Source organism: Phocoena sinus, chromosome 16 (assembly GCF_008692025.1).
Source record: "Phocoena sinus isolate mPhoSin1 chromosome 16, mPhoSin1.pri, whole genome shotgun sequence".
In the NCBI taxonomy this organism is placed as follows: Eukaryota; Metazoa; Chordata; class Mammalia; order Artiodactyla; family Phocoenidae; genus Phocoena; species Phocoena sinus.
Genome location: NC_045778.1, coordinates 38,874,660 through 38,900,525, shown reverse-complemented (window position 1 = coordinate 38,900,525; position 25,866 = coordinate 38,874,660). Strand labels below are relative to the sequence as shown.

At 37.6% G+C, this 25,866-nt stretch overlaps 2 protein-coding genes across 9 annotated transcripts in view; both read left to right on the top strand.

The window, feature by feature from the left end:
• The window catches only part of PARG (poly(ADP-ribose) glycohydrolase), a 116,762-nt gene extending 97,606 nt beyond the window's left edge, over positions 1–19,156 (top strand). For all 8 annotated transcript variants that reach the window (XM_032608007.1, XM_032608013.1, XM_032608008.1 and 5 more), the window contains 3 exons: positions 2,182–2,287; positions 12,952–13,080; positions 13,779–19,156. In XM_032608007.1, the coding sequence (XP_032463898.1) occupies positions 2,182–2,287; positions 12,952–13,080; positions 13,779–13,933 (390 nt within the window). In that variant the 3' untranslated portion in view covers positions 13,934–19,156. The remainder of the gene's footprint in view (positions 1–2,181; positions 2,288–12,951; positions 13,081–13,778) is intronic.
• Positions 19,157–22,040: 2,884 nt separating this feature from the next.
• Positions 22,041–23,062, top strand: FAM220A (family with sequence similarity 220 member A; the record flags this gene model as incomplete). Its single annotated transcript, XM_032608019.1, is given in 2 exon segments — positions 22,041–22,353; positions 22,356–23,062. Coding segments are annotated over 2 exon segments (513 nt in total), but the record flags the coding sequence as incomplete, so codon positions are not given.
• Between the last annotated feature and the right edge of the window lie 2,804 nt (positions 23,063–25,866).

Here is a 25,866-nt window from a genome sequence, read left to right as displayed (position 1 = left end):
CTAGAGAATATTATGCTTGGTGAAATAAGTTAGACAGAGAAAGACAAATACTATATATCACTTACATGTGGAATCTAAAAAATAATACAAATGAATGTATATGCAAAACAGAAACAGTCTCACAGATATAGAAGACAAACTAGTGGTTACCAAAGGGGAGAGGGAAGGCGGGGAGGGGCATATTAGGGGTATGGGATTAAGAGATACAAACTACTATGTATAAAATAGATAAGCGTCAAGGATATATTGTATAGCACAGGGAGTTACAGCCATTATCTTGTAATAACTTTTAATTGAGTATATTCTATAAAAATACTGAATCACTCTGTACACCTGAAACTAATATAATATTGTAAATCAATTAGGCTTGAATAAAAAAGAATTTTGTATTGAATCATCAGTTATTCTTTATACCTAATTACTGTGTAAGTATTTTATATCATTTAATTTCTATCTGATTACATTTTTAAAGTTTCATTTTATTTTACTTACTTAACCAAATGCAGGTTAATTTCAGTTTTATAGGGTTTTTTTTTGTTATGGTCATTTTTCAAGATAGATTTTTTTTTTAAGTAAAATTGGTTAGATTTTGCTTCTAATAATCTAAATATTTCAAATTCTCTGTTGTTAGGCCTTAGTCTTACTAAGCTATTTTTGCTCATTAAAGAAAAGTTAGCCCAGATATGTAGAGATAGCAGTGTGAAAGAAACTAAAACCATTCTGATGGTATAAAACAGAGATGACACAAACTAGGAGGCTAAGAAATCTTCCTTTTCTTCTAGACATATTTGGAGAATTTGACAGGAAAGCAAGTGGCAAAGTTATGTCTATTCTGACAGAAAGTCTGTTCACCCCCTTGTTGGCATAAAGGCAGAGACTGTATCTTTCAAGAACCTACTCAAAAAAATTGAGCTCTTTGATAGTTTTGACCTGAGATTTTCAGATGCTCCATGCATCTGATTATACAGGTAATTTGTGAGTTCTAGTGTAAGCTCTGTACCACAGTGTTGAGTAATGGTCTGGTACCAACTTATAATTAATATCTGTCAGGATTTACAGCCAAGGAGGGGGGGGAAGGAATGGCCTTGTTAATCCACCCAGACAGGTATAAAATACATTTTTATACCCTTGTAGCAACTTCAGAGAGCAATTTACAGTATTTCTATGTGCGGGTTTCATAGAAGCATCTTTCTTTATCCTTGGTTTTTCTCTGGAAACATTTGTCACACATCATTCTTTCTATTTTATTTACTGTTATACATAAGCTATATTTTAGGGTTTGGTACTTGAGAAAGCTCAGGGGAGATTTGCTTTGCTATTATTTTAAACCTCTTAATATAGTCTGATAGTTTCAGAAAACTAAGAACCCTTTGGAGGCAGAAAGACCAACTTGTCTGACAGCAAAGAAATAGAAATCAGAAACTCTGGGACCTTAAACTGCAGTCTTCTCATATACAAAATGAGCTGTTCATTTAATTAAAACTTAGCATCCTCAGGATATATTGTACTTTTCTCAGGTTACTGGCAAATTTTAAAATATTCTAGCTTAAAACAGAGCTGTGAAACTAGAGAATCTTGGAGCTGGAAGGGATATTAAAGGTTATCTTGTAACCAGGTATAGGAATCCTTTTTATATATAGTTACTTGCTCATTTTATTTATAGTTGTTTAAGCATTTCAGTGGCAGGAAGCACATTTAAAAGCTAATCACAGTTATTAATCTAAGTCCCAATAATTCAGAGAGAGAGTGGTGAGGAAGCATAATAGTAACTCTTTACCTTAATGAAAAAAATGGTAATCAAAAGTTTTCAAATAAAAGTGTCTTAAATGCCTTTCTGTCCTTTAATCCCTTGTGGTTTGTGATTGGGATTCCATTAGTTCTTAAAATATCTGATATTTTCCTTTATATTTGTTTGAATTGGAAAAAGAAACTGAGACCTGTAATGGTTTAAGGGCTTTGATTTGCCCAGCATCAAAGCAAATAAATAATAGAACTGATCATTTCTTACTCTCTTCCTTGTGTAATCCCAGGATTTTCTCTTTTTCCCCTGTACTTTGGCCCCTAGGAAAAAAAGAGAGAGATAACATAAGCTTGATAATGGATACTGATCCTAGTACATCAGTCAGAAATACTGTTAGTGTCTAGTCATTCACATGCTTTGATATTTCTTTCATCCTGCAGGCTTACTGTGGATTTCTTCGTCCTGGAGTTTCTTCAGAGAATCTTTCTGCAGTGGCCACAGGAAACTGGGGCTGTGGTGCCTTTGGGGGCGATGCTAGATTAAAAGGTGAGTGAATCAGTTGTTATAAGAAGGATAATAGTATTTTGACTAAGGAGAAGAGTTAGTCCTTCAAACCGGATTTCTAACCACAAAGATCTAAAAGAAGAGAAAAAGAATATTTGACACCATCCTTTTTTCTTATTGTATATGAAGGAATCCGTATTTTTATTTATTATTTACCTGCAGAGGTCACTTATCTCTGATCTATAAGACACAGTATTTAGTTGAATAAAGAGAGAGAAGAGGCCAAAATTACTATGAAGTTTCAAGCCAAAGCACCCATTCAAGCATGTTCCTTTACAGAAGTGATTTTTTATGGACAGAGCTATTTGATGACTGACTCCTTCATTCACCAAACTTACGGCGCATCTGCCACTGCCTAAGCACTGTGGTAGGCCCTGAGAATACAAAGGTGAATAAGATGTAGTCCCTGCTTTGGAATTCACAGTCTAGCATATGAGAGAGAGGCATAGACAAATGCAGCACATAGTAATGAGTGCTTTCATAGAGGTACACAGTGTGGGGGACTGTAGCTTGGGAGAGCTGCATGAATGGCACAGATAAGGAGGCATTTCGGTACTCAAGAAGGATAAACATTTCTTGCCCTTTATAGTTTCATAGTAGAAAAATCACAAACCTATCAACAAAGCTACTGGTCATTTACCATATTATGACGTTTGCTTTCCTCTCAGGAGTGTCAATTATAGAGAATAGTATTATATTATTACTTAGCATGGTTACTATTTTTGTCAACCCAGCTGGTGACATAAGCTGGGTGTGCTACAGTGCAGTCTTGACACTAACTCACTGAAGTTAGTACAGACCCTCGGGTTAAGGACACCCATCCTCCACAAGACTGCCCCTACTGCAGACTCTAGATGCAAGTCTGGGGAGGGGGTGTCCCCCCGCCCACCTGCACCTCTTACCAGCTGGCTACCAGTCTTGGGAGTTTTCCACAACCAACCCCTCTAAGGTTTGATAATTCATTAGAATGACTCACAGAACCCAGGAAGGTGCTATTATAATTTTATTACAAAGGATACTCATAGGGTTTATGTATTTGAGCCTGTTGAGTTGTTGTCACGTGGAGTTATGTTTTATGTGTTTACATTTTTGTGGCATGCTTAGAAAAATCTTCTCTATTCCTTTATTCTAAAGGCTTTCACCCATATTTTCTTCATATTCAAAAACAAAAACCACATGTTGTCAGTTTTGGTGTTTTGAAGGTCTATAGAAGAAGGAATTTCTGGGTTTTATTTTATGAAATTCTTTATCATCCTGAATTTGTTTGAGGAAGCCTGTTTTTCACTCTGGGCTTATTGATCTTATGACAGACACTTTTTTCTGTTTTTCTCTTAAGTAAAATAAATGAGTAGATTCATATCATCAATCCAGAAACAAGGTCTACCATAAGCCTTGGTCATTTGTGATGGACAATTTGGGAAGCTTTATAAATGTGTTCATTTTGTTTCTTTTCTTCATGGCATAAAAGCCTTTCTCTCAGACTGTGGCTTTGCTTGCTCTGGTGACTATTAAGGGTAGTATAGTATACACAAGATTCTCATTGTGTAATTTTCTCAATTACCGAGATTATTTTTCTGTTGTGAGCATATATTGTTTTGTTGGTTTTTTCCAGCTTTACTGAAATATAATTGACATACAGAACTATATAATTTTAAGGTGTACAACATAATGATTTGACTTACATCATGAAATGAATATCAAGTAGGTTTACTGAACATCTATCATCTCATATAGATACAACATTAAAGAAGTAGAAAAAAACTGTTTTCCTTGTGATGAGAATTCTCAGGCTTTACTCCCTTAGCAACTTTCATTTATAATGTACAGCAGTGTTAGTTATCTTTATCATGTTGTACATTACATTCCTAGTACTTACTTATCTTATAACTGGAGGTTTGTACCTTTTGACTACCTTCATCTAATTCCCTTTCCCCCAGCCTCCTGCCTCTGGTAGCCAGAAATCTGATCATATTTTCCTACGAGTTTGTTTATTTGTTTCTGAAGTATAATTGACCTACTTATATTACGTTAGCTCCTGGTATACAACATAGTGATTCTATATTTCTGTATATTTCAAAATGATCTCCATGATAAGTCTAGTTGTCTTCTGTCACCATGCAAAGATCTTATGTAATTACTGACTGTATTCCCTACACTGTACATTTCATACCCATGACTCATTTATTTTGCAACTGGAAGTTTATACATCTTCCCCCTCACCTATTTCTCTCTTCCTCCCTACCCTCTCCCTCTGGAAGCCACCTGTTTGTTCTCTGTATCTATTACTCTGTTTCTGTTTGGTTATGTTTGTTCATTTATTTTGTTTTCAGATTGCACCCATAAGTGAAATCATACAGTATTTGTCTTTCTATTCCACTTAGCATAATACCCTCTAGGTCCATCCATGTTGTTGCAAATGGCAAGATTTCATTCTTTTTTATAGCCAAGTAGTATTTCATTGTATATATATACCACATCTTTATCCACTTATCTATTGATGGGCACTTAGACTGCTTCCATATCTTGCTATTGTAAATAATGCTGCAGTGAACATAGGGGTACATATATCTTTCCTAATTAGTGTTTTCATTTTCTTCAGATAAATACCCAGAAGTGGAATTGCTGGATTGTATGGTAGTTCTAGTTTTAACTTTTTGAGGAACCTTCATACTATATTCCATATATATTGCATCAATATATATTCTCATCAGCAGTATACAAGGGTTCCCTTTTCTCCACATCCTCACCAACACTTATTTGTTGTCTTTTGATAATAGCCATTCTGAAAGGTGTGAGGTGCAATTTCATTGTGGTTTTGACTTGCATTTCCCTGATGATTAGTGATGTTGAGCATATTTTCATGTGCCTCTTGGCCATCTGTATGTCTTCTTTGGAAAAATGTCTGTCTAGGTCCTCTGGCCAGTTTTTACTGGTTGGTTGTTTTTCTGGCATTGAGATGTATGAGTTCTTTGTATATTTTGGATATTAACCCCTTTTTGGATATATCATTTGCAAATATCTTGTCCCATTCAGTAGGTGGCCCTTTTCGTTTTGTTGGTTTCCTTCACTGTGCAAAAGCTTTTTTGTTTACTGTAGTCCCATTTGTTGATTTTTGCTTCTGTTTTCATTGTCTCAGGAGACATATCCAAAAAACATTGCTAAGACTTATGTCAAAGAGCATACTGCCTATGTTTTCTTCTAGAAGTTTCGTGGTTTTAGGTGTTACTTTTAATCCATTTTGAATTTATTTTTGTATATGGTATGTGAAAGTGGTCCAGTTTAATTCTTTCGCATGCAGCTGTCCAGTTTTCCCAACATCATTTATTGAAGAGGCTGTCTTTTCCCCATCTTGTATTCTTGCCTCCTTTGTTATAGATTAATTGCCCATATAAATATGGGTTCATTTCTGGGCTCTCTATTCAGTTCCATTGATCTGTGTGTTTTTGTTCCAGTACCATGCTGTATTGACTACTGTAGCTTTGTAGTAGAGTTTGAAATCAGGGAGTGTGATTTGTCCAGCTTTGTTATTCTTTGTCAAAAATTGCTTTGGCGGGCTTCCCTGGTGGTGCAGTAGTTGAGAGTCCGCCTGCCAATGCAGGGGACACGGGTTTGTGTCCCGGTCCGGGAAGATCCCACATGCCGTGGAGCGGCTAGGCCCGTGAGCCATGGCCACTGAGCCTGCGCGTCCGGAGCCTGTGCTCCGCGACGGGAGAGGCCACAACGGTGTAAGGCCCGCGTACAGCAAAAAAAAAAAAATTGCTTTGGCTATTTAGGGTCTTTTGTGTTTCCATACAAATTTTAGAATTATTTTATTTCTGTGAAAAATGCCATTGATATTTTGACAGAGATTGCATCAAATCTGTTATTGTTTTTGTAATTTTTAAAAATCTTATTAAAAATGTTCAACAACATGGATGACCTTGAAAGAATGATGCTAAGTGAGATAGATACCATATGATCTCACTTATATGTGGAACCTCAAAAAAAAAAAAAAAAAAAGAGCTCATAGATACACAGAACAGATCAGTGGTTGCCAGAGGTATAGGATGGAGAGCGCACAGAATGTGTGAAAGAGGTCAAAAGGTACAGATTTCCAGTTATAAAATGAAAGTTGCTAAAAGAGTAAATCTTGCAAGTTATCACAAAAAATATGTAGCTATGTGTGGTGGTGGATGTTAACTAGATTTATTGTGGTGATCATTTTGCAACATATACAAATATCTAATTATGTTGTACACCTGAAATGAATATAATGCTATATGTCAATTATATTCTGATTGTATAAAAAAAAAAGAGTCAGCCGTTGAAACTGTGTAAAAACCCCTCTTTTATAAGCCCACTTTCTCATTAGCCACATAGCATATATGAGCAAGGGAGCATTTAAATCCTAGATTAATCTCCAAGAGAAGAGAGTATTAAGAAAGAGATGTTCGCTGATGAACCAACATTAGGGAGGCAGAGCGGGTGCACAGAGAAGAATCAGAAGGTATGGTCCAGTTCAAAGTATTGATAGATTATATAAAGTTGGTAAACAAAAACCCTTTGAGAGCAGATAAAGACAGGGCCAATATTAACTTCTCTGAACTAGCCATCTTTATCTGTCCCTAGGTCTTAGTAATGTTTCAGGAAGACTCATCTGAACCATCAGATGCTATCCCTACCCTATAAGAAAGAAGGGAGGAAGGACAGTTAAAACAAGCAAACAAAAAACTTCATGGAGGGAGAACATGGGCATATAATAAACCCTTAAACTTACATTTCTTTTATTAGAAATAAGGCTAAATATTTTTTAACATGCTTGTTGCCTAACTGTGCATGAGTTTTTCAGTTTGTAACAATTTAATTTTGAATGGCTTTCATTGTACGTTATGCTAACAACTAGTAAGAGAATATTTTTCATATGTTCATTCATTCAACAGACATTGATTAACAGCTTTCTGCCCCAGGCAGCCAATGGCCCTATGAGCCAGAGGGTAGGAAAGAAGGGACATAGGAAAGAGGGGCTTGATGCCTGTCCTCCAGCAGCAGCCAGTTACCTCCTGCGGGCTTGTGGAACCAAAGGGGGCTCTCTCTGTCCTCCTGTCTGGCCCCTCATCTTTCTGAGGACCCTCTGGAGGCCCGTGGAAAAGAGCTTTTGAGTGAATGTGAATTCTCCTTTCTGGGGCTCATAGTTATTACAAAGTGACACTACCCCCACCTCCAGTTCACACTTGGCTTTCAAAATTTTATTCTCGCCCATTTCTATGGTAGCTGCCTCTTTCTCCTGTGTTCTTTCAAGATAATAGTTCATGTGTTTTGTCTTTTCTTGGTAGAGCTTGTTGTAATTTGGTTGCCCTGAAAACTCAGCTCTCTGGTAGACTCAGGAAAAGTTATGATTCTGTAGATTACTTGGCCTTTTCTCATTGTTAGATAGAGTAGAAGCACTGTTTTTTGCTTTTTTTGTTTGTTTTTTGCAGCATTGTTTATCCCATCTCAGTAGAGACTGTTGAGTGGGCTCCTGCCCCCTAAGTGTACCACCAGGCGCCCATGAGATTTTTAGGAGATAACTTGAAACCATTTCTACATGGTTTTTAAAGCAAATTATGTTTGTTTCATCTCTTATTTCTAATTTTATTGCATTGTAATCAAAGAGTATAGATAAAATTATCTCTACTATTTAAGAGTTTTTTGGGCTTTTACTTGTGGCCTAACATAATTGTTGTATATATTATGTTGGCACTTGAAAAGATGTCTCTGAAGGGTATAGAATTTATACTTTGTTAGATTCTATACCTATTAGATCAGACCCTATATTTTTCTAGTTTTGTCTGCCTGCTTTCTGAAGGAATCAAGTGGTGCTCTAAAGTTCTTTCTGTTGTGTTTTTGTCAATTTCTCATTGCACATCCTCAGTGTTTAGTTTTTGTACCTCTCCGTACTGTGTTATCTGACTTGTGAAAGATTATGCCATTGCTAGCTTACCATAATTTGAAGCTATCTTGATGCAGTCCTGTGCATTTTCTTTTCTATCCCCATTCCCTACCTTCACTACCTAATAGTGACTTGCAAATAAAATAAGCTTAATGAATTTCTATTTGACAAATAGAAATTTCAGCTCCACCGCTTTCTGGCTCTGTGACCTTAGACAGGTTAATTAATCTTTTGGTGCCTTTATTTCCTGATTTTCAAAATGGAAATAATACTAACATTTATTCAGTTTTTGTAAGGATTAAGTGAGTTAATCCTTGTGAATCTTGAGTTTGTCCTTTAAAAAAAGCTGCTAGAACGTTCAGCATGCTACAGTATAGAGCTCAGTGTTAGCAGTTGTTACTAATGTTACATGCTAATGGCCTCAGACCATACCTGTGGTATAAAGTATCCATGGTTTTACTCATTTTTTGTTTGGTTCATTTGTTACAAGAGGACACTGTGAATTGTTTTTTGACATTATTATTTTTTTGAAGAATTTTCACAGCTTAACATTGATGCCAAAAAGAAAATTAAAACCAAGCTCCCTGCAGGTTAATTTAAAGTGATTATTTTGGCACCTAGTTGTGCTTGAAGTTAGAATTTGATGGTTTTATATCATACTTGGAGTCAGTCCATACACCCTATTAGATTTGTGATTTATTCTCATCTAACTTGTGATAACAGGAGAGTTCACTTAAATTGTGAGACATAATTGTCTAGATTTGAAAAGATCTTGGGGATGTAGTGAGGTCTGAAGACAGTTCTGTTTAAAATGATCTTTTGTTAGTGATTACTGATGTATTTAAGGTCAAGATTAATTTAAATTTCTGAAAATTTCCTTTGTGTATTTATAGTCTAATATCCAATGCAAGGAGAAAAGTTATAACAGATTATGGAATTATACTCTGAAAGAGTCTTTAGGGATCATCTGATTCAACTTCTTCATTGCACAGATGGCGAAAATGCAGGCAGGAGAGTTAAGTGACTTGGCCAAAGTCATAGAGCTTAGATAGCTAGCAGAAGGGCAAGGCCTGAGCTCAGGTCTTCAGTCTCCAGTCCCAGCTTTTGTTACCATGTGTACCCAAACAGAAATGGATGTGAAATCAAGAATGTAGTATGAACTGGTTCTCTTATTAGGATGCAGCCTCTTTTTTGGTAGATCTGTCAAGCTTAGCTCCAGGAGCCTATCCACAGGGACAAAGCGGCCTGTGAAGCATTTAAAACTTAAACTCTATAGGGAGATACATTTTAAATGTTTTTATTAATATTTTATTTCATAAATGGCAAATGACCAGTGATCTAGTATTTCTGTATGTAAGGACAAAGTAGGACTAAAAGGACTTTTCTTTGGGTCTCTCTCTCCTCTCTGTCTCTTAAATAGGAAATACTTAAAGCCAAATTTCATTCAAACCAAAAGATAAAAAAAATGATACCTCTTGGTAGAAAAAGATGATGGTTCATTGGTTTCCCTTTTTATATGTAGTTTAGGTTAATTAGGAACCTTTTAAAATTGAGTGTACTGAAGCTTTAATGTATGTACAAGTTGGTTGAGTGGTTTTAATTAAAATGTATCTCTATTTTGAGATAATTACTTACAACACTCCAAGATTAATGAGGCCTAGTCATGGTACCTCGCATGTTGGGGATACTCAATAAATATTAGTTTGGAAATTAGGATATACTTTGGTATTTTAGAATCTCACATGTATTCTCATGTCTTAGATTGTTTCCCAAATTTGGGAATACTCAGCTATATCAAATTTACTAGTTCATCTTAAAAATATTTTTCCTTCCTACATAATTTTTTAAACTTTTTATTTGAAAATAATTTCAAACTTACAAAAAGTTACAAAAAGTTAAACTGTGTATGTTTATGTACATATATGCTTGTGTATTATATACAATTTTTTTCTGAACGATTTGAGCTTAAGTTACATACATTATACCCCCTTTGCTAAATACTTCAGTGTTTTTCCTATTCTCTTAAATAAACACATTACAGTTATAAATTCATAAATGTACATTGATATAATATTTTAACCTTCTCATCTGTGTTGCAGTTTTATCAGGTGCCCTAATCAAACCCGCTGTAGCCATGTTGCCCTCCAATACAGGGTCCAGGGTCAGGTATTGCATTTAGTTAATGTCTGAGCCTCCTTTTGGATCTGGAGTATTTCCACAGCCTTTCTTTGTCTTTCTTTTATGACATTGACATGTTTGAAGAATACAACATTCCTTGAGTTTATCTGCCGTTTCCTCATAATTAGGGTTATATTATGCATTCTTGATCAGAGCAGTACCTAGGTGATAGTGTCTGGAGGCACTTAAGTAGTCATCCGACCCCATTAGTGATGTTAATTTTGATCACCCAGTCAAGGTGTTATCTGATTTTTCCACTGTTGCAGAGTTTTTTTCCTCTCTTGTAGTTAATTAAGTAGTCTGTAGGAAGACACTTTGAGACAAAATTTCCCTTAGGTTTAGCATCCTTTATTGATCTTTGCCTGATCCAGTCTTTACCATGATGGTTGCAAAAAGAGGATTATCTCGTTCTAGCACTCCCTCCCGACTTACTTTGGCTTTCTCCTGTGAGTAAAAGCCCTTCTTTCTCTCTATTTATTATATATTATCATTGTGAACTCAGGAATTTATATTTTTTCAGTGATTTGTAAGTTATTACTGTACATAATATTTTGGTGCTTAGCTTGTCCAGATTTGGCTAGTAGGAGCTCCTTCAAACTGGCTCCTATATTCTTGTGACAAACATCCATCAGTTTTCCTGTTTTTGAGCACTTCTTCACTTTCTGGTATAATAAAACATTCTGGGTTCATCTTGTACCTGTCCTGTCCTAACCATGGAATCAGGTGTTCCCTGAGGAATACAGCTCTGTTAGGTGGAATGGTATTAGAGACCAAGATCTGGGCACTAGATGTGCTCATTGCTACTGAGATGTCTTCTTTTTGGCCCTTTCAGCAGACAAAACTAAGAAATGCACATACACACACACTCTCTCTCTCTCTCTCTCTCACTCAAACATACACAAATGTACATATTTTAGAAGTCATGAGTACATACCAGTGCCTTCCATTTCAATCTTATCAATCACCACAGAGTTCTTTTTTGTCTTTTCCCATTCCGTGTTGTATTCCCTCTTCCATACTGAGAACTACAGCTGCCAGCAACATCAACAAATTAACTCATTTGTTCAGTCCTGAAATATATTTTAAAATAGTTTCAGAATTGCTTCACCTGTACTACTGTGGTAAGCAAATCTAGTAAAAAGAGTCTGGGAATTGTTTGCGATTCTTTCCTCCTTGCCCAAGACTGAAGGCATATTAGTCAAATAGTGTGTTCATAAGTTACTTGGATTAGTTCTTACTTTCATCCTTTCATTTTTCCTTTCCCTGTAGTGCTATTCTTTTGAAATAAAATTAGGCTCATTTGTTTTACTTTGCTTTCAGTTACAGGTTCCTCCCCATTCCCATTCTTATTGTTTTAATTTTGTTTTGAATATGTAGAATATTAACATGCTCTCAAAAAATCAAAACTATATTTATCCTCCAGAGTGTTTTAGTTTGATTCCCATCTCCCATTTTATGAGGGAAAAGATATGTTACTAGCAAAAGGGCATTTATTGTACCTTTGTTCATTTTTGTTATTTAAAGTAAATTTTGTCGGGCTTCCCTGGCACAGTGGTTAAGAATCTGCCTGCTAATGCAGGGGACACGGGTTGCAGCCTGGGTCCAGGAAGATCCCACATGCCGTGGAGCAACTAAGCCCGTGCACCACAACTACTGAGCCTGTGTGCCTAGAGCCCACGCTCCGCAACAAGAGAAGCCACCACAGTGAGAAGCCTGCACATAGCAACAAAGAGTAGCCCCCGCTCTCTGCATCTAGAGAAAAGCCCATGCGTAGCAACGAAGACCCAATGCAACCCAGTGCAGCCCAAAATACATAAAATAAATAAATTTATTTTTAAAAATAATAAAAAAATAAATTTTGTCTATTGAGATTAAGATTATAAAGGAATTTAACTTTTGGAAATATACTCCAGGCTGAGTGATTTGTGGGGACAGTGGTCCTCAATGATTTTCCTTTTCCAGTACACCAGAGTTACTGTCCAATGTTTTCAGTAACATTCACTCCATGCTGTAGTGATTGGGTGGAGGTGGGAGTGCAGGAGGGATAAGGGTGTCTTCTCTAACCCATTTTTGAGAATGCTTGCTTGCTGTAGGGTTAATGAGAACAGTAGAACCTCCCAAGTATATTGGTCATGGGAAATCACAGAGACTCCTTTGACAGAAAAAAAAAACAATGACTATGTATAAGATAAAATAATTAAATCAAGCGAGCAAACACAAAAATTTTAGTTCCAGATTAGTGTAAGTGAAAAAACCACTTCAGTGCCTTAACTGTGCTGCCTCAGATGCACCTTCCTTTGTTTTCCCACAAAGATGCTTACTTACATGGGAATTCTGTGGCTTGATGATATTCTCAGCAGCATGTCTGTTCAGTCACAAAACTAGATGATTTATATTCATCCTGTATTTGCCATTGCTAATAACGTGTATATTAGGTTTATAAATCTTTAATCCAGGATAAAGCTATGACACACCAGCTATAATTTACCTGGTTGAAAGAACAGAAGGTCTCTTGATGTGAAGTGTCATAATATAGTTGTGTTTCTTCTCTTTGCTACAGCCTTAATACAGATACTGGCAGCTGCTGTAGCTGAGCGAGATGTGGTTTATTTCACCTTTGGGGACTCAGAATTGATGAGAGACATTTACAGCATGCACACATTTCTTACTGAAAGGAAACTGACTGTTGGTAAGTAGGGGATAGTCTTGACACTTGGTATCTAAATGGATTGTATACCATCCAGGAGGAGCACTTGCTAAATCTGGATAGATCATAGTGGCTAAGAAAAAATGGAAGTGTGATTTTGATGGGGCAACAAGGTCTTAGAGGGGCAACACTTGCAGAATCTTTTTCTGGCAAACTTTCATCCTCAATCTTGAATGAGTACGTCAGCTATATAATTTAAGGCTGAGAAGTTGGAAATAGTGTCCCTTTTTTTACTTTGTGTGTATAGAAAACTGAAAGAGGGAAGTATGGCAGGTAAGTTAAAACCTAAGTGGCCTCACTCTGAGTCATGTTTATCAGACATTTGCCAGCATACCTCCATCCTACTGTTCAGCTGGACCTGAAAGGCCTTGGCTATATGGGAGCTAAATGTAAAATTAGAGTTGCCACAAACTCCCCCAAAACAATGCATGGATGATGTACCATGTATAGCCTGCTTAATTATGAACTAATAAGTAGTTCTTTAAGGTATTCTAAAAATTTTAACTTTATATCAGGAAAGCCTTCCAGGCTGTTTTTTAAATAAAGCCTTCATGCTCTATTTTCAAAAGCCAAATGTGAGCATATATTATTTAGATTAAGGCAAAACTGAAGTGTTCTGTAGTAGTTTTATCCATCTACATACCTTAATGTGCAAATTGGTCTGGCTTTCTGCTCTTCAGGAGAAGTATATAAGCTGTTGCTACGATATTACAATGAAGAATGTAGAAACTGTTCCACCCCTGGACCAGACATCAAGCTTTATCCATTCATATACCAAGCTGTTGAGTCTTGTGCGGAGACCACCAACCAGCCAGGACAAAGGACTGGGGCCTGAGGATCCAAGTGAATAGAACCTCCTTCCACCTCTCATGAGAAACATCCTTTCTGAACTGTCAGGTGTAACATATGAACTGACTTAATATAAATGTGTATATAATCCACATTTGTAGGCAAGGATGCAGTCCCTTCCACAAACATAGATTCAGACATATTTTGTTTCCATTTTTTTCTATTTCAGTCTTCATTCTTTGATTTTTCTTTCTTTTGCCCATTAAGATTTCTTGTGAAATTTCATGAAAGTTTGTGCTCAGCCTGTCAGGTCTCTTTTTTGATGCCTGTATATTATACAAATTGCCTCTGCAGCTAGCAGATGCCAGGGAAGAAGGTGAAATCCTAGAATCTGTTTAACTAACTGGGTCTGCTAAAGATCTCCCTGTGAGCCTTTCACCCCCTACTCTTCTTATGATTGCATTGTTGGAGTTTTTGATTTTTGAAAATTAAGAGTTGGGTTTTTTTTTTTCCATACATGTTACACAATGCAGATCCCCTACGTTAAAAGTTTTAGTATTTTAAGGCAGAATAATTTCCAGAAAGTTATTTAGTGACATCACCTTTATCTGTAATGGTTTGTCTGTCCTTTTTCCCTGATCAATTTTTATTGATACTGTTTTTGGAAACTGACCTAAATGGAAGGAAATGTAGAATAAAAGAGTTTCCCAAATGGTGTTTAAAAAACAAACAGATTCAAGAGACTTGAAGGATCTTTTGTTTCTTGGGTTTTTTTTTTTTTTTCTTTTTCTTTTTGAATTAGGATTATTGTTTTTTCCTTGGTACTTGAGGCATATTCATATAACCAGAGTTTAGAAACTGGGAACTTCATGGTGATCTGTACATAGTGAAGTTTCTCTGGTACTCAAAGGTTATATAGTTAATAAGTTTTCATTAACAAATCATTTGTCAAACTCCCATATCATCTATATTTCATATATATGAAAAATATATGTTCTTTAAGTGTGTCTACATGCAAGCACATAAATCTAAATAAACTGGAATTGTGGAAATGATTAGGTTTAGGCTTTATTAGGGGCTCTGTTTAAAATTCTTTATTTACAATTGTGTCCATTTAAAATGGGCAACAAACATAAATAATAATGTCTCTCAGAAGTTAAAGCCAGTGTCAATTCTGTGTTAACTGAGAGTAGAGTTTAATCACAGAAGCACTTACTTATATTTCTAAAGTAATTCTAAACCATACTGTTGAAGTTCTAGTTTATAGTCAACTGTCAGGAAAAGCTATTGGTGGTCAAATCCTATTAATAAGGAGTTTTAAGTAGAAGGTCCAAACACCTGGTATCAATATTGGCAGGGAAAAAATGGGGCCTTGGCCAGCATCTGCAACTCTTTTTGTTTATATAGAGATTGAGAGGTTAGTGGAATTTGGCACCTGAAGGCAGCCACTTGTCAATGATGACGTTTTTTAAGATTTTTCATCATCTCTGAGTCCAAGGTGTCTGGCTTTATTTCTACTGGTACTAAAGTCTTTTCTTTCCTTCCCAACCCATTCCATGCTTTGGTTAAGCATTCATGGTATATTTCATTTCTTTTTATCTATCTCTGTATTCTTTCCCTCTTATCTAGCCCCAAGACTAAGTAAACAGTTCTTTAAAACGTTGCATGAACAGTTTAGGAGGTTCATGTGGTAGACAAATCACTGAGTCCAGGTAAGAAGACCTCCCAGCCTAATATTACAGAATACAGGTACTAAGACTCAGCTCTTAGTACTGAACAGGTTGGTGACCAGGCCATCTTCCTGACTGCCTTTCTTCTGTTGAGGGGTTTTCAAGAATAAAAACCTGCCTACTTCTTTGTCCTAGTACATTCTTGAATTGGGACGGTTTAATCATGAGGAATATATAGAGAGAAATAATGTCCATTTTTTGTGGTGGGGAGGGTGGTGGAGAGAACATGATTACTTTGTTCCTAAAGGCCCTCTGTAAAAAGAGGGACAAAATCAGACACTGAACTAACATTTGTATCTATTTTAAGACATTTAACAGCACCTTTTTGTTCTCTTTCATTTAGGGTTTCTTTTATTACATGTTGTTTACCCTTCCCTTCTTTAATCTACTGAGGCATGAAAGGATATTTTCAGTTTAGAATTCTTAGGTTTTTAATATAACTTACTTGCTTTTCACTTTCTATCTAGCTCACTCAAATGTACAATAACAGTTTAAGGAAACAATGTGGACTAATGGAAAGGGCGTGAGATTTAAAATCAGACCGGCTGGGTTCAATTGCTAACTGTATCCCCAGCTAACATTTTAACCTTCTTTGGATAAACTGAATTGCTGAGCCTTACTTATTAACTCATTTAGAAAATGGGTTATTAGCACCTACCAAGAAATACTGTATATAAAGCAACGAACACAGGGTCTGGCACTCAGTTGGTCCTTAATAAATGCCAACTACTTTAGTTGACCAGAAACATGTATGGGGCACCTACTGTACACTAGGGACTGTGCTCATTGCTTTATATATTTTAGCCCGTTTTACCCATGGGCTAACAGATGCCCAGACGTTAGGGAGTACCATCTCAACTTCCAGGAGTTCATTATGAAAGGAGACTTACTTTGTAATCTGGTAGAGCAAAGGTTCTGACACTCTTGTTCTCTACCAAGTTCGCAGTACAGCTTATTCTTCATCATAAATAACTAGTTCTCAGTGGGGTATATTAAGTGGTCTCTGAGAGACTTACCTCTTTTCTTCCTGGTTGAAGTGACACTAAAGGCAAGAAGATAGGTATTTGAAAGCGAGATTGAAAAGAAGATCTAACCAAGCTCCAGGATTGCTATGTCAGGTACTTATCCAATAATATATTGCTTTGGAAACCAAGCATTAAGTTGCCCCACTCCAAGAATATGACGGAACAAAAAAGTCACTGGATTATATTCTTTAACACTTCAACAGGAAGAGAAGCAATTGCATAGATTCTCACCTGTTTTCTTCTGTCATCCCCAATCCATGTGGCTGCATATTCATGGCTTTTTTCTGATGTAAGGAAGAAGTGCCTCCTAGGAAGTCTGCTTTAAAGACAAACAAAGGTTAAGAAGGTGTGTCCTTCCTCCTCTCAACCCTGTGGATCTGCCCCAGTCCTTTTTCTGGAGGGAAGGGAAAGACCAGCCATTCCTGGAACGTGAGCTCAGAATATTTAATCCTGTCCTTTGGGGGCTGGAAGTGGGTCCTAGTGTGATACTTACTAGAACAAACTGCCGGAATCCACTGACCCACTGCTGTGCTCCGTGCCCACTGGAGTCCCCTTAGTCCCTCCTCACCAGATTCACACAGACCTACTGAGCCTTTAAAGTGGAAGGTTTCCCAAAGAAGACAACCAAAACTGTTCATCTGGTAACTGGTTTTATTTTTCCTGTTTATTTTAAATGTAGGGCTAACAGGTCATGATGATTTTGAACCTGGGGGATAAGGAGAGATCTGTGCTAATGTTTACATGATTTTTCTAGGAAGAGAAGAAATTTTGATCCCCTTGGTACCACCTAATATACATACTCTCATTTTATTTTTTTTTAATTTATTTATTTATTTTTGGCTCTGTTGGATCTTCATTGCTCCAGATGGGCTTTCTCTAGTTGCAGAGAGCAGGGGCTACTCTTCGTTGCAATGTGCGGGCTTCTCACTGCAGTGGTTTCTCTTGTTGCAGAGCACAGGTTCTAGGTGCGTGGGCTTCAGTAGTTGTGGCATGCGGGCTCAGTAGTTGTGGCTCATGGGCTCTAGAGCACAGGCTCAGTAGTTTTGGTGCACAGGCCTAGTTGCTCCGTGGCATGTGGGATCTTCCTGGACCAGGGCTCGAACCTGTGTCCCCTGCATTGGCAGGCGGATTCCCAACCACTGCACCACCAGGGAAGCCCCATGCTCTCATTTAAAAAATGTATTATGTGTCTTAGGTATTTGGTTCAAGTTTTTGCATATAGATTTGTTATTCCACATTAGGTGTTAGGCATGTAGAAATGGTCACAGGCATAAGGAACTTTCCAAAGGTAAAGAGAATTCAGGATGCATTAGTTTTTCTTCCTTGCCAGGTTCCTGAGGTCATGTTTCCTGTTCATTTCCTTTTCCTAGTTTCCATCTTCCCTCAAGAGAGCTCAAATAAGAAGATGTCTTGAAGGTTCTGAGGACCACCGTCCTCCCATTCATTCACATATTCACAAACACAAGTGCCTTCTCTGGGCAACCACTGAACTGTCTGCTCAGGGATGCAAAGATGAATGACTTGTCCTCTGCACTCAGATCTAAACTGAGGCACAGAGAGAGGGTGATACAAAAAACCCCACAAGTATCATTTTCTTTTCACTACTGTGTTGCACTTCAACCTAGAAAAACGAATTGAATTTTTATGCTAACAATTTAGAAATTCGAATAGGCCCCTGGACGATGTCAGTTCACCAGAGTGTTTAATGCCCTTACACAACTTTCTCTGTTGGAGAGTTGTATAAACAAATGGCCTAACTTATAACGTTTAGATGGGCTACCTAAATGCCCTTTCTTGACTTAATATAGGAGCTGGCATGTGGCTTCTTGCCATCTTGATTCCTATCATCTCAAGTGCCTGCCATCTCTGGTTCTTGGATTCTGAGAAAGTGGCACTGGATGCTAAAAAGTAGATTTCCTAATAGAAATGTTACTTTTCCCTATGGTGAGTCCACACAGGGTAGGTAGAAGGTCACGTTTATTTTAGCTGGAATTATATTGCCTCAGTTTGAATACTATACATTTAATAGATGAAAAATGAAAATTAGCTTTTACTTGATATCAAGGAAAAAATAAATTTTACTTGGCATCAAAATATTTCAAAATATGGGAACCTTGGGGATAAAATAATAAAAGGGTCCTTGGTGGTGAAAAGATGGGAGACCATGGCAGAATGTTGCATTTTCTATTAAGATTTGTAACAAGAACATATAAAGTTGGGCATAAAAAATTTCAATATTTGGGAAGAAATATACTCACTGTAGAATTGATAATACTCTCAAAAATATACCCTGATCTGCTCTTGAACATGTTATGAAGCATCGTCATCAGAATCTTGACCTTGTAGTATTTTAGAGTATTCATTTATTCCACAGATATCATATTTCATTAATTCTAAAACATTTTTTTCACATTGTAGCATCTGAAATCCAAATACTTCTAAAACTTGGTGGTATATCATAATTTAATTTGCAGTATTTTTTAATGGTACATAAAATAAATGTATTTTATAATCTATGGAATCTTATATTTGAGGAAACATGGTAATTAGAATGCCAGCTATATACCAGTCAGTTTTAAGCTTTGGAGCTGTAATTGTGACCAAGATAGACTGGGTCCTTGTTATCAAGTTTACACTGTAGTGGAGAACACAGACAAGAGCTTGTAACATGACTTAGACTGGGTAGTCAGGAAATGGTTTTCTTTTTAAGGGGAATTTCAGACATATACAAAAATAAAGTAGGGTAATAAACCTACATATATGTATTATCACCCATCTTCAACAATTACCAATTCATAGCTAATCTCGTTTGATCCATATTCCTACCTATTACCCACCCCAATTTTTTGAAGTTGACCCCAGACATAATATATGTCTTTGAAGACTGTACCACAATACCATCACACTAAAATAGAAAGGACTTCTTCTTCCAAAAGATGGAGTACACAAACATTTCCCTATTCTTCCTGCTAAGTACTGCTAAAAACCATGAACATGATATATAAAACAAATATAAAATTCTGAAAGGGGGAAGAGAGAAGGCAGACTGGTTAGGGGAATCCTGGGAACCAAGGAACAATACAGTGGTAAGTTCCCTGGATTTTGTTATTGGTCTTATATTCTATAGTGATTACTGGAAAAGGCAGCCACCTGGAAATTCTGAGTGCAGATAAAGAAAGGCCCAAGAAAAGCCTACTCCCTTTAGCCAATGGACCAGGAAAGGGGCAGCCTACAAGACAGAAACTTTTATGTAATAAACCCTCTATTCAAGCCAAACACACAAAAACAACAAAACTAAGACCCTACCAGCAAAGATAATGTTTAGAGCCTAGACTTTCACCCTTTCCAGGTTACAACAAAATGCTCCAGTAGGTCAGGTGTTAAAGGGGGTCTCTCCCAACGCAGTGTGAGTGGAGAACACATGCGAACACTGGACTTCTATCTCCACCTGGGCTAACATGGCTCCTCTCCCGTTTCCTGTTAGGTGCCCTGCCCCTTCTACTAGGAAGTGTCAGAGGAAGGCTAACTGACAGTCAGAACTTCTTCCCACTTCTCAGCAGAACTGAGGCCATTCATGCACTTCCATCTACCATTCTGCATTGTCAATGGAGAATACATGAAGAGCATCAGGGTGCTCCCCTTCCTAGCCAGAATTATGTCAGCACAGCCTACAGTGGAGCCTGAACTCCAGTTTCTACCAAGCAGTGACAAGGAGCCCTCCCCTCTGTGTGTCAACTGAGGCAGAGAGGAGAACCTGAACATCCATCTCCATCTGGCTGTAACGAGGCAGTGTCTTGTTCCCCAGCTGGAGCAGTACCTGAGGCCAGCTAAAACAGGTATCAGGGCTTCCCTGGTGGCGCAGTGGTTGAGAGTCTGCCTACCGATGCAGGGGACGCAGGTTTGTGCCCCGGTCCGGGAGGATCCCACGTGCCGCGGAGCAGCTGGGCCCGTGAGCCATGGCCGCTGAGCCAGCGCATCTGGAGCCTGTGCTCTGCGACGGGAGAGGCCACAGCAGTGAGGCCCGCGTACCGCAAAAAAAAAAAAAAAAAAAAAAAGGTATCAGAGGAGGCCTGCTAAAACACAAGATTTAATGAGATCCAGATTCTCATAATACCCAAAATGTTCAATGAAAAATCACTTTGAATGAAAAGTCACTTATCATACCAAGAACCAGGAAGATCTCAACTTGAGTGACAAAAGGCAACCAACAAACAGCAATACGGTGATGACACAAATGTTAGAATTACCGGACGAGGATTTTAAAGCAGCCATCATAAAAATGCTTCAACAAACAATTATGAATACTTGAAATAAATGAAAAAGTCTCAGCAAGGAAGCAGAAAGTCTCAACCAAGAGGTAGGATATATACGAAAAACCAATTTAAAAATTTAAAACTAAAAAAATACAATAACAAATTAAAAAAAAAACCTCCAAGAATGAGCTCAACAACAGAATAAAGAGGATAGAGGAAAGAATCAGTGAACTTGAAAATGGAACCATAGAAATTAGCCAATTTGAACAATGATAAAAATAGACTGAAAAATAATAAAAAATTGGGCCTCAGGAAAATCTGAGACTATAACATATAACATTCATATCACTGGAATTCCAGAAGAGGAGAAAGATGGTGTGGGATGAAGAAGTGTTCAAAGAAACAGTTTCTAAAAAAATTTCTCAAATTTATCAAAAGACATAAAAACCTATAGATTCAAAAAGCTGAATGAACTCCAAACAGGATAAACTAAAAAAATTCCACACCAAAAGCACATCATAGTCAAACTTCTGGAACGAAAAAAGAAAAATTATTGAAAGCAGTCAAAAATGACATCTTACCTGCCAGGGCAGAGGCCAGGAGACATCACGGTGGTGGGTCTATATGGCAGCAGCTCTGTGGGGCTGTCTGGCTCTTACACTCGGCCGCCACCAGCTCCTACAGGGTCTTCCTTGTGCAAGGGGCTGACCCAAATACTGCTCGTCTTAGACCTGGCCTGGTGGTTGCGCATCAACTTCCCCTACGTCTTCATCATAGCTTCCATGATGCTCAAAGTCCACATGCAGGTTCATATTGAGATCCATCGAAGGCCTTCCTCGGACTGACAGACGTGTCCTTAGGCTCAGGGCATCAGAGAACACCTAGCATGAGGGACTCTCAGCATCCGCCTCGCAGAAGAGAAGGGAGCAGGTGATGACTCAGACAAAATGCTGTATAGACTTAACAGAACGCAGAAGGAGAGCCCTTGCCCATCAGATATAACTTCCAGGACGAATAAGCTTGCAGTTGATGTAAATGGTAATTCATAAAATGAGTTAACATTGGAAATGAAAATGATCTGAGTGAGGTCAGCTTCTTGCTTCACGATGGCAACAAAGCACTTCCATGTTTGCAAGAATCAATAAGAAGAAATTCAGCTTCAGCAGCTGTTCAGAGGAAGACTGGATCTGTTCTTTGCTCCTGCAAAAGAGTGTTTTGCTGGGGTGTCCTGTGGCTCTGGAGAAGCTCAGGTGAGGCACTGGCTGGGAGGAGGGCCCACAGCCACTGAGAGCCACAGAGGACAGAGCCACAAAGGAGAGCCTGGGGAGTCAGGACTACCATCCTCTCAAAAATGGTCAGAAATGGGGATTTGTGAGGATGAACCACCAAGTGCTTTTCTGGAGAGGCAAGACTCTGAGTTGGAACTGTCTTGCCTGCATTCCATCCTGTCTACACTGCTGTAGCACATCCCCAAATATTCTTGAATGATGAGACAAAATGTGTTTTCCCTGGCCATTCAAAGCTCATGTTTTCAGAGCAAACCGTAGAATACAAGAAAATGCTTTCGTGTGAAAAAAGTACTTCAAATGATCTGCAGATAACACTGGCATTACTGGCTCTACAAGCTTTTGAATTTGCAAATCTGTTATGTCATAATTAAGGTACAAGCAGAACAATAAAAATTTTTAAAGTCCTAAATGATTTCTTTTGCATTAAGTCTGGATGCAAACCATGCAGCCATGAAGCTCCTGCTTTGGTTTGTATGACCAGATAGACTTAAAGTAAGTGGAATTCAAATTCATGGAAAGCTGGTTGATATGGAAGGAAATTTTTGACTTTTAAATTGTGCTTGAAAGACATTCAGGATTGGGAAACCATTTCAAGGAGAATACTGATATATCCTACATAAATATCAGATTAGACCCTAAAGATTTAACATGAAGCATTTAATATGCCTTCAACACCCATTCTAAAGGGCTACAGTCCCAGATACTGTCTCTCCAGACTGTCTCTGACCATCTAATGGAAGTAGATATTTGTAAAATCAACCCCTCTGTACTTGCTCTGAGCCAGGCTGAGTTGATGGTAAGCTGTTACCACTTCTGCATTTTTTTTTTTTCTTTTCTTTTTGCAGTACGTGGGCCTCTCACTGTTGTAGCCTCTTCCGTTGCAGAGCACAGGCTCCGAACGCGCAGGCTCAGCAGCCATGGCTCACGGGCCCAGCCACTCCGCAGCATGTGGGATCTTCCTGGACCGGGGCACGAACCCGTGTCCCCTGCATCGGCAGGCGGCCTCTCAACCACTGCGCCACCAGGGAAGCCCCATTTCTGCATTTTGTAGAATTTTTGTCAACAAAATTTGATTTCTCTTCTCACATGCCTCTCCTTCCACTTCAAATGCAATAAATGGAGGCCCTACAGTGAAAGTTGCAACATTAACCTTACCTTTAGATAAACCTTTCTCTAATTAGGAACCCTAGCAGTGTTATTTGAAATAAAAAGGAGCTTGAGGCTATCTGTCGTTGCTCAGTTACAGAGAGGCAAATCAAGTATTTCCCTTATAGAAGGTTTCCAGTTTATAGGAGTCAAGGTATCTCTACACTTAGATTTTTCTGGGTTAACTCCTTTTGTTGTGTGTTGATAACTTTGATAAAAGGCACTTAAGAGTGTAAGTTTTTAAGGAGTCCCAAAGTAAGACTTAACCAATTTCAGAATTATTTGACTGCATATATTTATATTGTGTGCTAAATTACTATGCCGTGTGCTATTTTAGTGTTTTGGGAAAATGAAAAATAAAGCCCATTCTTTGGCATAATAAATGTCTCATTTTATGTGTGTAAAAGAAAATTACAATTGGTTTCTCATCAGGAACAATGAAGGCCAGAAGGAAGTGGCACAACACTTTTCAAATTCTGAAAGAAAAGAACTGCCAACGCAGAATTCTATATCTAGTAAAAATATGCTTCAGGGATAAAGGGGGAAAAATCAAGGCATTCTCAGATGAAGGAAAACTAAGAGAACTTGTTCCCAGCATACCTGCGCTAAAAGAATGACTAAAGGAAGTTCTTGAAACAGAAAGGAAATGATAAAAGAAGGAATCTTGAAACATCAGGAAGAACAGAAAGAGTAAAAATATGGATAAATACAGTACACTGTATTTTTCTTGAGTTTTCTAAATTATGTTTGTTGAAGCAAAAATTATAGCTGTCTATTGTGGTTTTCAATGTATATAGAGGAAATAAGACAATTATAAATGGGAGGGTCAAGAGCATAAAGAGAGGTAAGTTTTTTATACTTCACTCAAACGTAAGATATTGACGCCAGTAGACAGTGACAAGTTATGTACTTACAAGGTAATACCTAGAGCAACCACTCTGAAAGCTATAGAAAGAGGTACACTCAAAAATGCGATAGATACATCAAAATGGAATTTTTAAAAATTGTTCAATTAACCCACAGATAGGCAGGAAAACAGAAAAATATTAAACATAGAGAACCAGAAAATAAAAAATAATGGCAGACTTAAATATGCATACATCATAATTACATTAAATAACAAGACACTAAATATTAAAGACAGAGATTGGCAGTGCATTAAAAATATGACCCAATTATATGAACTATATGGTATCTGTAAGAAACTCACTTCAAATATAATGATAAAGGGAGGCTGAAAGTGAAAGGATGGAATAAAAGATATACTTTGAAACATTAATCAAAAGCAGGAGTGGCTAGGGCTTCCCTGGTGGCGCAGTGGTTGAGAGTCCGCCTGCCGATGCGGGGGACATGGGTTCGTGCCCCAGTCTGGGAAGATCCCACATGCAGCAGAGCGGCTAGGCCCGTGAGTCATGGCCGCTGAGCCTGCGCGTCTGGAGTCTGGCTCCACAACGGGAGAGGTCACAACAGTGAGAGGCCCGCGTACCACAAAAAAAAAAAAAAAAAAAAAAAAAGCAGGAGTGGCTAGATGGGTATCAAATAATGTAGACTTTAGAGCAAGAAATTTAGGGATAGGGAGGGATGTGTCATAGTGATAAAAGGGTCAATCCACTAAGAAGACAGCAATCTTAAATTTTTATGTACAAAGTAATAAGGATGCAAAATATGTGAAGCAAAAACTGACAGAAATGAATGGAAACAGACAAATATAAAATTATAGTTGATGACTTCAACATCCCTCTCTCAACAATTGATAGAACAATTTGATAGAAAATCAGCAAAGGGAATTCCCTGGCGGTCCAATTGTTAGGACTCTGCACTTCTTTCACTGCTGAGGCCACGGGTTCAATCCCTGGTCAGTGAACTAAGATCCCACAAGCCATGTGGTGCGGCCAAAAAAAAAAAAAAGGATATAGAACTCAACATCATCCCATCAATCAATCAATGTGATCTAAACACTTAAAAAACACTCCACTCAACAATGACAGAATGCACAATCTTTTCAAGTACCTGGGGAATATATGCCAAGATAGACCATTCCTAAGCTATAAAACAAACCTCAACAAATTGAAAAGAATTGAAATAATATAAAATGTGTCCTCTGGCCACAATGGAATCAATTAGAAATCAATAACAGAAAGCTAAAAGGAAAATTTCCAAACACTTAGAAACTAAACAACACACTTCTAAATAATTCATGGGTTAAGTCTCAAGGGAAATTTTAAGATATATGTTTAACAGAATGAAAGTGAAAATATATACACACTACTGTATATAAAACAGATAACCAACAAGGACCTACTGTATAGCACAGGGAACTATATTCAATATTTTGTAATAACCAATAAGGGAAAATAATCTAAAATATATATATATATATATATATATATGAACCACTGCTGTACACCTGAAACCAACTATATTTCAATTAAAAAGAGGAACGATCGCAAATCAAGGCTACTACCTCAAGAAACTAGGGGGAAAAAGCAAAATAAACTCAAGCAGAATGTAAAAATAAAGAGCTGAAATGAATGGG